Below are 13,978 nucleotides of genomic sequence, written 5' to 3'. Positions count from 1 at the left end.
CCTTGTTGTATCAGCATAGAAAGAAATGGTAAAATTTTTACAAGAGGAGGTTTTATTCCTCTCATGGGTGCTCTCCCCATCAGAGGGGTAGCAGAGGCACTAGGTCACCCTCAGTTGAGTGACATTTGCTGCAGAGAGGCAGTGCAGAGGCAGTGCCTCTTCTCATCGCCTTTAGATAGGAGACACTCCTTCCTATCATCACAGGGACAATTCTGCTTCTTCCCACTGCCCTTGCACTCTGCCCCCAACCTTGGGACAGGTCTCCTGATAATCATTGAGACTCATCGGAGTTCCCTGTATGGCTTTTCTGAAGATTCGCCTTCCCATCACTGGGTCAAGCAGGTGAGCTCTTGGTCCCAGCAAAGGTCACCAGTTCTTTCCTCTTCCCAGGTTTGCCAGGCTCTTCTTGCTGACTTGGAGCAGCAGTTTAAAGAGGTTATTGCACTCATTCATGAGCTTAATAGTCTCAGTGAGGCAACTACATCATCAGCTTTGCATATCATTGGAGAGGGTCTTTTGTTCCTCTCTGGAGGTGAGACTTTAAATTAAGTTACTGGTCTTTTGGCTAAGGTTTGGTTTCAGTAGGTCTCATGCAGCCAGCAAGAAATAGTTGATGAGACACTCCTTCATGCAGCTGCCTACCACCTCACAAATAATGTTCTTCTTGAGAGAATTTGCCATTATGGATTCTCCTTCAGGCATATGAAAGTTAACATGGAGTTGATCATTTTGGCCATGGTCCGTGTGGTGTCGTGCCTCATGAATAATGTTCTTTTTTAGAGAATTTGCTAATTATACAGAAGTTAACAATTGGAGTTTAACATTATGTCTGTGGTCCATGCTGCATTGTGACTGGGCCTTTGGCAGTGCACAGTGACTACACTTATGATGAGAGACTTAGCTGCAGACTCATGGCCTTTTGCCAAGAGACTAGTGGTTGTCAGGTGGCAAGACCCTTACTTTCATTGCCTACCAAGTCAGTAACATTGGGCTAACTTTATCCTTTGTAAAGGGGATCCTCTCATCCCTCTGGCCTTCAAATGGGTTTCCAATGGAAGTTGACTGTACTTGTGAAACGATCCACCTTCAGGGGTCACAATTTTACTTTCTGCTAGGGAAGGTAGGAGCAAATGTTGAGTTGGAGAAGAAAGAATCTCTTGATATCCTTATCTTCTGAGTAGCCACTTTTATACTGTCTCAGGAAAACAGAGTTCCCTCTGCTAGGATGACTGGCATTGCCAAACTTTTCCATGTCAGGAGTGCAGAGGAAGCCTCAGCTGCCCCCCTAATTCAATTAAAAACTTACTCAGCCTCCTTTTCAGAACCAGCATATAGGAGGAGGCAGGGTCAATAATTAAGGAGATAGTCATTGAAAGCGGCCCCTCCCTCTGTTGTCATGGGCAAGGGTTTGCCTATTGAGCCACTGGGCAGTGTGGTAACAACACAGATTGGAGTCATAAATATTCGCAGTCCTTTTGGGGTGGGTAGACTGCTCTTCAAGGATTTTCATCCATCTCTGTAGATCGATTCCATTCTCTTTCTGACTTGCATGGCAAATTCAGAAAAATCTCCAGCTTTGTGGACAGAGGTTGAGAGTTTTGCAGGAGGGGCCAATCAAATGTGCCCCTCACCAGTCTCTTGGGTTTTACATTCATATTTTCCTAGTGGAGGTGACAGCAGGATGGAGGTTGGTCATAGACCTCTCAACTCTGAAATGCTATATTTTGTGGACTGTTCAATCTGGAGTCAGCTCATTCAGTGTTAGAGTCTGTCAGAGAGGGAGACCAAGATCTTGATCGACCTTCAAGATGCTTACTTTTGCTTCCTAATCCTTCAGGATTCAAGGAAACTTCTTTGCTTTGTCTGCAATGAGAAGTTGTTCCAGTTCAAAGCCCTTATTGACAGCACTGTAGGTGTTCACAAGGATGCTTTCTTTGGTCTCAGCCTGGATGCAGTCAAAGGACATCCATCATTTGTATTACCCCTTTTGAGAGGTGACTTCTTTGGGACAGGAAACATCTTGTCTTTTAGCTATGATCTGGGCGTAGTAATGAACTGCCAAAGTCCTATCTTATACTAAGCCTTCCCAGCAACCTCCTGTCTGGACCACTTCAAGGAAGTAGCTGTCTGTTTCCTAGTGGAAGACAGACAATTGGCTTGACAATAGTAAGTGATCTTGGGTCATCTCTCATTCCTGGAAAAGTTGTTATTACAGGACAAAGCCACATCCTGTCTCTTCAATGGAAGTTGAAATGTAACTTTTTTTTTTTTTCAAACAAACTACTAGTTTGTAGTTCTGCTTAACAAGGAATTATTGTTAGACTTGGCAATGTTACTTTATGACTCCAGTTTCCTCCAGGGAGTGCTTGTGAGTTCTTCAATGGAAGTGCTTCTGTTCTTGGATGCCTCCAGGAGGGGTTGGGGCACAAATCTGAGCAAAGAGTTTGTTTCAGGGATGTGGACCCCAGACCTTCAGCATCAACACATCCATATCTTAGCGATGCAAGCAGTATGGTTGGTACTACAAACTTTCCACCTTTGCTGCAGGGTCACTCAGTACTATTGATAAGCAACATCACATTGTGGTCTACAACAAGAAGGGGAGCCCTTTCTTGTGTCAGTTTGCTATACATTTGCACAAATAGGCATTTTTACATGGGATAGATCTTTGAGCCTGGTTTATTCCCAGCAAAATGAACATTCTGGCAGAACAGTTGAGCTGTCATGGTCAAGTAGTAGGCATGGAATTGGTTGCTACACCCATCAGTGTTGGAGAAACTGATTGTTCTACCTGTTTGCAACAAGGCTGAACAGGAAACTTCCCTTCTTTTGTTTCCTGGTATTTTATCTATGGGCGGCTTTATAAGACACATTCCCACACAAGTAGGACAGCTTGGACACATTTCTTTTCTCCTGTGAAGTTTTCTCAAGCGAACAATCAATAGGGTGTTTGTCACTGGGCTTACGAATGGCCCAAGTATCTCTTAAGTAGCCTCATATTGAGTGGTATGCAATTGGCACTTCTGGTACATATGCCGAGGGAGCTCTCCCAATGGTCCTCTCTTGTGTTAACTGTGCAGCAGGGGAAATATTAGGCTATGTCTCCCCTGATCCTCTGCAAAGGCTCATCAGGGAAAGCAGGCCACTGTCTGTGGTGTTGTAGAAGGGTTTACTCAACAGTCAGTACCTCATCAATCAATAGCATAAAGTACCTTGTGTCAATCAATAGCATACTGTTTTGTCTTTCATTGCCAGGATGATGATCTTTCAGTTTCGGCCATCAGAGGCGTACCATGCTGCACTTTCTCAAGTCTTTTGCCTGAATGGTGTGTAAATTCCTCTACCTCAGTAGAAGTTTGGCCTCCACATTGCTTCAAGTTTAGAGGTAGCTCTTTATGAATATTTATCCCAGTCTTTGGATAGGGATCTCGCCTTGAAAATGCCCTCCCTTGTGACTGTTACATCAGCAGCAAAGATAGTCTGAATTACATGGCTTTTGATATCTCATTCAGCACTTGGAAGAGTGCCTCAGTGGCGTGGTTGGTTTGGTGTTTGCTTCTCACCTCTATGGGCGCGGGTTCGATTCTCGGCCATTCCATTGAGGAGTGAGAGAGGTGTGTTTCTGGTGATAGAAGTTCACTCTCGACGTGGTTCGGAAGTCACGTAAAGCCATTGTTCCCGTTGCTGAATAACCACTGGTTCCATGCAACGTAAAAACACCATACAAACAAACAAACAAGCACTTGGAAGGGTGGAGATCTCTCTTTCTCACTTGTTCCAAAGTTTGTGACTAAAAACGAGAATTCTTCAGTTTCAGATGTTAGATTTGAAGAGTAATTTGGTTTTCACTCTCCGTGGCTTTATAAATGGAGACCCAGATGAGATGTGCCTAGTCCACACCCTTAAATACTACTCAAAAAGGACAAAACCCCTCAGTCTTGGGAGTGGCTATTATTTCATTAGCATCAGCTGCCTGAGGAAGGAAGTTTTGAGAAATACCATTTCCTTCTGGCCCAACAGGTAAGGATGGCCAGAGTCTGATGGAATCAGACTAGTACCTTCACTTCATTTTGCCTGAGGGATGTCACCCACAAGTCCCTCAATATCTTCTTCATGGAATCCATTGTGGCTACTCATCAAGTACGTACTAGTGTGATTACAGGGTCCAAGGCTGAGCACCCAGCATTCTCATTTGAGCACTGAAGCTGATTATTTTGATTTAAAGGTGTGTGTGTTCCTTGATTGAGATCATTTGAGTTGCGGTACAAGCTGAACCCAAATGAGTTAGAGGTAAGTGCACTGTAAGTGCCTGTTCTATTAGTATATATGTAATGCATCAACCTCTATCCCTCCCTCTATAACAAGTGGAAGGGGAGACATGGTAGAGTTTTCCTCCAGCCCATAAATTTAAAATAGACCAAGAAAACTATCAACTAGCAGGACTTCACTCAAAGGAAAATTCCTAGTTCTCCAAACTTTGCTCCTACAAAATTTTATCATTGTTAATGAGGACATCACTTTTTCATTACTCTGTCCTTTGGTATTGTCTATACGGACAGGACTAGTGGGTTATCCTTGGTTACGGGCACTGCCTCTCACCTGATCAGTGACTATGCATATATGAAAAGGCATAGTATTTGTTTCCCCATATGAACAAATGACAAATTTTAAAATTAATTTGTATTTTTCCTTGTCAGGTATACAAACTGAAGTCATCCATGTAGGTTTTACTTGCTACATTTTGTCTCATTGTCATTTACTATGGAACACTGGGTTGGCATGGGTTAGAGTATGTGGGTAACCTCCCTTCTCCACCATCTCCAACAAGGTTCACTCCTTGTTATCCAGATCACAGCTGGTCCAGTGCACATGCTGTGGGTGCCCCATATACGAAAGGCTTCAGTTTGTGCACTGGGAAAAATGCAAATTACTTAAAAATTTTGTCAAATCTCTTTACATTTGATGTACGGATAAAATTAATTAATTTCTCGTAAGAAAAAGTACAAATTGTGCTGATTAGTGATGAATTCATGCTTATATGTACAAGTAATTAATTGGACCACTACATATTATCCTCTAACAATGACATCATGCCATGAATAGAGATGGCATTACACATCATCATACCTTCTTTCTTTAACTTCAACTTTCTGATTGGGCAAAAATATTTGAGGAAATATAGCTACCATAATCAAATACATATTGTTAGCATTATCACAGAAGCCTTAGTACTGTTATTAATTTAAGGAAGTGGCAGGAGAGGTCTTTATCATTATTAGGCCATAATTAGAAAAAAAATGAAAGATAGTGTCCAGGTTTGGATATCTTGCTTCCAATCAGCTAGGCAGACAGTTGGTGTTAATAACATTTTTAAGCTATCAAAGTAAATTAGTATATATGTACAGGGAAATAGTGAACCTGAGTGTGCTACTGAGATTCAGTTATGATCATGTCTTTTTAAACACCTCTTACCAGGCAGGTTATCATATTTGCATTATCAGTCACTAGAGGTTTCAAGCATCTTTAAATGAAAGACATTACTGTATACAGAAAGAGGTGCATTAGAAAAATATTGGAGAATTTCTATCTATTTTTAAGAATATTTGCCATTGTTGTACATGTCTCAACCTTATTCCCTGTGATTGACTTTTGCTTGGTCAAATAGAAGCTCAGACTTGGCTTCTGTCACCTGGTAAATACAAAATGAATCTAAAAGTATAATAAATTCCAAGGCCTTATTAATCAGTTGAAATCCACATAGTTTATTGTGAAGTAATATTATTTATATAAGAATCATTAACAGCAGTTTCACATGTTTAGACATTGGGTTAACACAGTCCGTATAAAATGTAATGTAGAAAAGTGTTGCTTTTTTTTTTAGTGCAAATTGAAACTTAGATTGTTTGAAACAAACCCACTTTCTTTTTCCTATAGGAACTCATATATTGTAAGTTGCTTTGTCATTTACTTATGGTTGGTTTTGTATTTTATTTTCATTAATATATCAGTTTATCATGCTAAGAGTAATAATAGCACTGGAGGTACACCACTGATTTTCTGGCAATGGATGCTGTGGTAGAGCACTTGAAATTCTCTTGGCTTTTATTTATTAGGCAACCATGGATAGCATAGATTATTGCATTCATATCTTTAATTGTTTACTCAGCAAGTTGTTAAGTGCATAAGATGCTCAAGACATAACAAGTATTAAGAAAGATAAAATTGTTATCTAAACTTTTACTCTGTATATATGAAGTGTACTTGAGTATGTGCATATGTCTGGTGTTTTTGTCTGAGTATACCTCTCTCTCTCTCTCTCTCCTCTCTCTCTCTCTCTCTCTCTCTCTCAAATAGTTTTATAAAAAGTTGTATAAAATACTGAAGCAATAAGAAAGAAACAAATTTAATATTTATTGAAATTTATATGGATTACAGCCTTTGTAACCATTTGAATAATGTATGAAGAAAAACAAGCATTATTACATTTCATATAGCATTAGTTGAAAGAAAGATAAATGCAAATATATATATGCTATAGGCATAATAAAGATGAAATATAAATTGCTTTCAGATCCAAAGGACAAGGTCAGACATTCTACTTGATTCAAAAAATGATAAAATCCTCATACTACATAATGACTAAAATTACTTTTTCTTATACTACACTTTCTTTTAATATACATATATAACATTTATATGCAAAGTAATATTGTAGAGTACATACTAACGAACATAACAGTGTGCTTGAAGTCCAGAATTTTGCCACTGTGTTCCCTAGTAACAAAGAAAAGTTGAGTATCCATGGAAGAAGCCAATACTTTCTAAATTTACTTGCCAATCTCAAAACATTTCCAAGTAATTATGTGTTTTTTCCCAATTCATTTTCTTCCGAGTTATCCCAAATTCTAGTTTTCATATTCTTAGGTAATTGCTTTACTTTAGTCATGAAAAAAATTTTATTTTGAAAATGAATGCATCATTCTTGACTCAGCGAGTTAGGGGTGTGTGTATATTATTGAATGACTATTCTATGACCCTATGATGGTTCATCAGTTATATGGCAAAACTTAGGAACCAACTATGCAAGAAATTTGGTGGTGTACCTTTGTGATGAAATATCAGTGAACCAAAAATATGTGCCACTGGGAAGTAATGGTTTTCATTATTGTTTTGTCATTTTTCAACCCATCAAGTGCTTGAGGAGGAAGAGAACAAACTGCCAGAGGTAATGCCATGTTATTCATTTACATGCCCTATCTAAATTTGACTTTATAACCTGATTTCAGTGCTGATTTAGTCCTATTTAGGATTTAAGGAATTTGTTTTCTTTGATGCTTGTGTGTAGGAGACAGTGCCATTTTTTTCCAATATCCCAATTTGTTGGTCAAAGTTGAACACCCAACTTGAATCAGAAGGAAATTTAAATTTAAGTAAAGAATTAATATCTTGATGAGCATGAAAGGCTGACCCTCTGTCGCACACTAGAGACATCTCTTTGGTCCTGGAGTGAAGAGCTCGGATATTCATTCATTATGCATATAAATTATCAGATGATCCAGTGACTTCTAAAATAAATTTCAAACACTAGAGTACTCAACCTATTGAAAGATTTCTCTTCAATTATTGAGATCATGCAACCTTGAAGCTTTTCATACTTCATGTAAAATTAATCCCTCTCATGCCTGGATCTCAGCCTTACTTCTAACCAGTTCCCTCCTTGCAATTCATACTGTGGTGCCTGTAGAGTTTGTGGTTGGGTGACTCTTTTGCCTGTCTCCACAGCATCTAGTCTAGTTGTTAGCCATATAATGAAGAAGTAAGTTGGTCTTGTGACTAAGAGTGCAGCCCCTGTTAGCATTGATATCTCTCACAGGCATTATGGCTGCTAATTTGGATTCAAGTTTGGTCTCGTGGCTTGTCTGGCAAATAAGGCTGTTGGAAATTTTTGCTGTGCATCCATGAAATTGATATAAAAAAAATCATTTTACTTATGCATAAAAAGCTTATTTAAGCAAAAGTGAAATTATTTGCCTTTTTTTTTCTTTATATGCATGCAATTTTATGTGTAAGGAGTCAGAAAAGTTTGTGCTCCTATGAACCTGGCATGAAATGTGTATACTCCTTAGATAATAAAAGCATGCTGTTCTGTGATGTTCTAAATTTGCCAATTTTTAAAATTAAGCATCAGTATGTATTAGTGACATATATTTTTTTCACAATTTTCCAGTAAAACATCAGTACCCCAAAATATTACAGATGAATTTAGGTAGAATAATTCAAACAGCACTACAAGCATGATTGATCAGGAAGGATCGCTGTAAAATTAAAAATGTCCATATCACTTGAAATTTCAACTTTTTCTCTATTTAGCTTGTAATGTTGTTTATGAAGTCGGTTTTATCGGGTAACATGCCTGATTGTGACCATTTATAATGTTTTAGGCCATGCTGAAGCCAGATGTACTTAACTTGGTGACCTGGTTAAACTTGTATAAAAAAAATCTAGTGTTCAGAAAATGTAATGATAATTCCAACATGGTGACTTGCTGATAGAATAAAGTGAGATGGCACCATTTGAGATTTTTTTAGGTCTAGTGGAAACTGATTATACTTACTGTTTGAAATAGCAGTCTTAGCATAATTTGTACTGTAATACTCTGTGGGATATAGGGTAGTAATATTGCAGACAATATCCTAGTCTAGGCTGTCAGCTACATGATATGTGGTCTAAAGAGTGCAGTTGCAGCCATCTCCCTGCAAGCTGTTGCCTTTAGGGCAGAACTAATTGAGAGTAAATCATGCAGTCACTCTGTGATGCATCAGGTATTCTATTACATCTAACAGACATTGAAATCATTAAGATCTTAATGCTGCACTTGGATATCATGAGTGGATTAACTCAAATATTGAAGGTCATCACCCATCATTAATGGTTTTACATTACCCTTTCCCTTCATGGGTTAGGTGTGAAGTGAGTTCTTATTCTCTTCTGTTGCACTTTCAACCTGAATCCCCACCTTGTGTAGGTCAGTATTTAAGACCCTGTTCCATGATTTCTTGAGCCTCTCTACCAGTCTTTGTTTTGCTGCTTCAGTATCTTCTTCTTATCTGACTACTGTTCCTCATCACATGTTCAGAATTTCTGTTACAGTTCATTGAATTTAATAGCCAGAAGGAAGCCATGTGGGAAAATGATTGCCATGCACAAATTTAATTTCGAGGACCCTTATGGCGTGAATATGTAAATTTTTTTTGCTCATATCAACATCTGAACAATTATATCAGGATCCTTTTTAATTAACTTTATGAATGTAAATAATGCAACACGGTACGATTACTTAACATGTATTTTTTCAAATATTAAATCACAATTCCTTAGCAGTAGATCATCAGGTAGAAGCTTGAACTGCCACCATTGGAGCAATTGAGTCATGTTAGCTTGTGAATGCATTTTTCAAGTCTCTGCAATACCTTTAAACAGAAGTGGTTGGAAAGCAAATAAATAAGTAGTAAAAACTTTTAAAAATTTCAATCATTTGAAAAGATAAGGTCACAATTTTCTTAGTAGTTTTTCTTTACACAGGTTATTCCTGATTACCAGATATTTTACTAAACATATCACAAAATGTACCTGGAAAAGTATCATCCAATAACTTTTCACCAAATTCTTTCAGTTAAAATTGCTTATAAAGCATACATATTATGTTTATGACAAGTATCCACAGAATTGCTAATCATTTAATTGCATTCAGTCTTTTGTGTTTAGTGCAGAAGTGGTGAGATGTGACCTGTACATGTAAAATTAAATAACTTAATAGTAAGTCTTTGTATCATACAATTGAACAGGTAGGCTAGAATAATTTTTCAAAGTTGTTGACAAAGTTACTTTGGAGAAACTCATGGGAATTATTAGGCTAAATACTTTACCTGTTGATAATACTTTTAAGTATTCCTCAAGTATCCATGGTAACAAAGTCCCAATTGATATACTACTTCCAAACCTTATTGTCGTTTCCTCCCACACTGCCAATTGTACTTCGTTGGCAATGACCGCATTTATTCCTTTTCAATCCTTGTCCTTTGGACCAATAGTAATCTTGTTTTGATCCTACTCTCCAATACATCCATAAATCACCTTAAGGTATTTGGACTTAGATACAAAAAGATCAATAGAAAGAGTGTAAAATATTGTAACTTATAACATGACATTTGCATAATTTCACTTGCAATTATTGAAGATAGAAAGAAAAGAAGTATAATATACGACTTCAACTCCAGTGAATGATTTTTGTTTTTTTTCCTTCCTCACATTGCAATGTCCAGAGGTTTGTTGTTTCCTAGGAAACTTAAGTTAAACCCTCGTTTGGATCTTTCTTAAGATAATTGCAACCTCCTTTTACATTGACCATTTATATGATTTATATGTGTTTGTGTACTTGGAGAAATTCTGCACTTAGGCATTTGCCTAATAATTTTCTCCCTACATTAACAGAACTATAAAAAAAATTTATTTTTTCCTTTTAGCAGATAAAAGTACTCACACGTCACACACTACTTCGTTTGTACTTTTAAACACTACTCAATCCTGTATTATTTTAATTAATAATAGATATTTTTTATTGACAGTGTCATTTTTCTAAATCCGAATTCAACCTCTACATGCCCCCAGGCCAGCCTAGCTGGGACATGAATCCTTTAAGAGAACTGGCAATGTAGCTCAAAATCTGTGCCACGTTTAAGAAAAAACAAGCAATGTTTACATTGTTACCCAGTATAAAATATTATGAACAGGTTTAATATAACAAGAATTTATTGCACTGATTATTTTAGCATTTTTATTTAGGTCTGTAGTTCTTTCAAATACTAAATAAATTGATTTAGAAAGTTTGATTTGGCAGTGTCCCTTCTCACTCTTGTCCTGCCCAAAACGACAAGAAGGTTTGGAAATATTATATGTACTAGTATTAATATTACCTAAAGCAAAATTATCAAGGAAGGATAATTTAAAAAAAAAAAATTTTTTGTCCTATTTTCATTGTGGCCCTGAAGCTCTAATGAATTTGTGAAACATGAAGCAGGTCAACAAAATTGAAGTGGGATGGCCTTACTTAGAATCTGACAGTTATTTTTGAAATTACAGTTAATGTGCATCTTAGAATCTGACAGCTATTTTTGTTAATAATAGTTAATGTAAAAGTAAGTTGAACAGCAGGAACTTGTATTAGAATCAGTTAGGTATTAAAAGTATGATCAGGCACTATTACTTTAGTTAATCCAATCTTATAAGTCAGTTGTATTATTTAACTTTTTTTTTTTCAGCGCTGCTAAAAGTGGTTGAACGACATCAACTCGGACATATTCATGATCTACTAAACAGATTAGATTTTAACGATTATTATAGTAATCTGAAATGAAATTCCAAAATACTTTTGAAGTGGTAGGTCATCAAAGGTTGGATATTTATCGCTTCCATCATTAATGAATATCTGTAACATGTTGCAAAATGTCTCATTCCTTAGAAAGTATTGCAAAATTTTGTGATATGTCTTTATTTATTTTTAAGTAAGAGTTTATTGGACATCTAGTGAATGCTGTAAGTGTATTTTAGAATTTGAGAGCTGTTCATTGTTTAAGTTACTATGTAAATTTTATAAAGTTTCATTATATCACAAAACTAGGTGTAAACAAGGATCTTGTATATTTTGATTTTTGCTGCAAAGGATTACTCATTTTTCACAAACTTAAAAAGGTAAATACTTATGAGTCTCATAAGCTTACAGTGTAACTCCCACACTAGTATACCAAAATATAATAGATTTTAATTCTCATTTACTACGTGTATTTATTTTTTTAAGCTTAGCAAATTGTTAAATTAAATGTAACCATGGAATCCACAACAATGTTTGATTAGTTTGGTTAAACTAGAACTCTCCTGTTGCTGAGGTTGAGAAAACCATGTTTGAAATTTAACACTCTTAAGACAGGCATAAAAAGTCCAGGCAGTTAAGCCTTTTCAAATTTACAATGATCTTACATGATTTTTTCATATTGTAACTTTCTTATATTCAATATATTAAATATTCTAGACTAACTTTTAGCCAGAATTATAATTTACTTAATAGACAGCTAAAACTTGCAGTAAGAAAATATTTAAGAATTATGACATTTAAGCAGGGAAAGACCATAGAAAGTGATTGCAAAGGTAAAATGAAAAATATTAGAGCAGCTGAAAGCAAGAGAATCTGCAAATTGCTTTTAGTGCTGCCTTTGTTATACTTTGGGGTTGCACTGTGGCCCTTACAGGGTATATGCAATACTGAATGTTCTTTGTGGTACACTTTTTAACCTCGGCTGCAATACTCTTTTAGTTTCCTTTTAATCCATTTCTGTTGGCCTTTTCCCAGCCACCTGTTCGACTAATTCATGATTTTTCTTGCTCAAAATTTTGCCTCATTTACACAAAATCTTCAGGCTAAGTCTTATTCAATTCTTGAAATTTGACCTCACTGACATAAGCAATTAGTTGTAGATAAAATGTAAATTTTTTTGCAAAAACTAAATTATTTTACTGTGATATTAAGATGTTAATTTTGTGCAAGTCATCTGTCAAGCTGGAAGCAAACACTATAATTTCTTGATGGTTTACTTATTTTCATTTTCAAGAGCACTGTAAGTGAAAATTACTGATTTGGTTAATCCACCAGTTTTAGTGTAAAACAACCAACACTGATAATGACTGTAGAGTGCCAGAGTATAAATTTCTGATGGGTATTTAAAAAAAATTACTTCAGAAGTAGTGCATCCTGCTTCCATAATAATTGTAATAACTGTTAAAATATGAGATATATTAAAAGAAACAAAGTCAATGAGAAAAGAAACTGTATTTGTATCTCCTGATTTATATGTATATTCTTTGTGTGACCCATACAAAATGAAAATTTGTTCATATACGGAACAAACCTTGGTCTTAACGTAAGGCTAAATTCTCTGGTTGGTGCTAGCTGGAGTCCAGTTAAAAAGGAAGGAATTGGTGGTACAGCCAATAGGGAAGTTGGAGGAGGAAGCTATGACACCTGCCTTACCCCAGCTACACATCATCAATTCAGTTTCTCTCTAACCATCTTGTAGCAAGACAGTTCAGTGCCCATCTTATGCAAGCTGGTTATTTTGCACTTCCTGCCTGCATTTGTCTACAGCGTTCTGGTTTTTTCTTCCTTTTTTTTGTTGTGTGTATTTTGTGTGCTTTTGATCTGTGGTTTACTTGCATTTCTCAAATGCAAGCCTATGTTTCTGTTAAGCCTCCCAGGCGTCAGATGATATACTAATGGAGACTGGTAGTAACCCTTATTCCCATTACTTGTCTTTGTCTACTGACCCTCATCTAGGGATAAAAAACTAGGGAAAGTAAGGAAACTAATGGTACCTCAATCCATCACCCACCAGAGATTATGAGTGTTTTGGGTACATAACTACATTTATATCATTAGAATTTCAATTGTTCACATTTGAACATTGAAACACTCAATTATCAAACAAGTTTCACTGTTACTTTCCAATCATATCTAGAAACCATGAGGTACTGGTGTCAATTACATATTTTAATTTCAATGCATTTGAAGAGGAGGAGGTACAAAAACTGTATGATTGGCAACTGTTTCTTATACTATATGTGTATGAAATAGTATCATACAAGACGTATCTGTGTTCATTATTAAACATGTTCAATGATTCCTCTAACCTAGAAGAAAGGTGTGAGTGTTAAATAACATCATAAGTCTATATTAACTATAATAAGTAAGGCCTTCAAAAATGAATGTATTGGATGTAAGGGAAAAAGCAAATGGAAAAAAAAATTTTACAACCCTACCCTCACCCCACTTGTCGTAGGTGCAGATCTAACATTTGCAACGTAAGTAACCCTTGTTCTGCTTGTGTCTTTGGTCTCCTGAGCAACGAGAGAGATTTGCTAATAAAAGGCA

General features: G+C 36.4%; 1 protein-coding gene across 3 annotated transcripts in view; it reads left to right on the top strand.

The window, feature by feature from the left end:
• The window catches only part of LOC135201900 (gamma-tubulin complex component 6-like), a 172,567-nt gene extending 158,589 nt beyond the window's left edge, over positions 1-13,978 (top strand). For 2 of the 3 annotated variants that reach the window (XM_064231212.1, XM_064231200.1), the window contains one exon: positions 11,319-13,978. In XM_064231212.1, coding sequence (XP_064087282.1) covers positions 11,319-11,413 — 95 coding nt within the window. In that variant the 3' untranslated portion in view covers positions 11,414-13,978. Of the gene's footprint in view, positions 1-7,193; positions 7,226-11,318 lie in introns of all 3 variants that reach the window. The other variant, XM_064231206.1, reaches the window with a different exon arrangement.

The sequence above is a fragment of the Macrobrachium nipponense genome, chromosome 23 (assembly GCF_015104395.2).
Source record: "Macrobrachium nipponense isolate FS-2020 chromosome 23, ASM1510439v2, whole genome shotgun sequence".
In the NCBI taxonomy this organism is placed as follows: domain Eukaryota; kingdom Metazoa; phylum Arthropoda; class Malacostraca; order Decapoda; family Palaemonidae; genus Macrobrachium; species Macrobrachium nipponense.
Note: the sequence above shows the minus strand (reverse complement) of the source record. Positions and strands in the feature narration are given on the sequence as shown.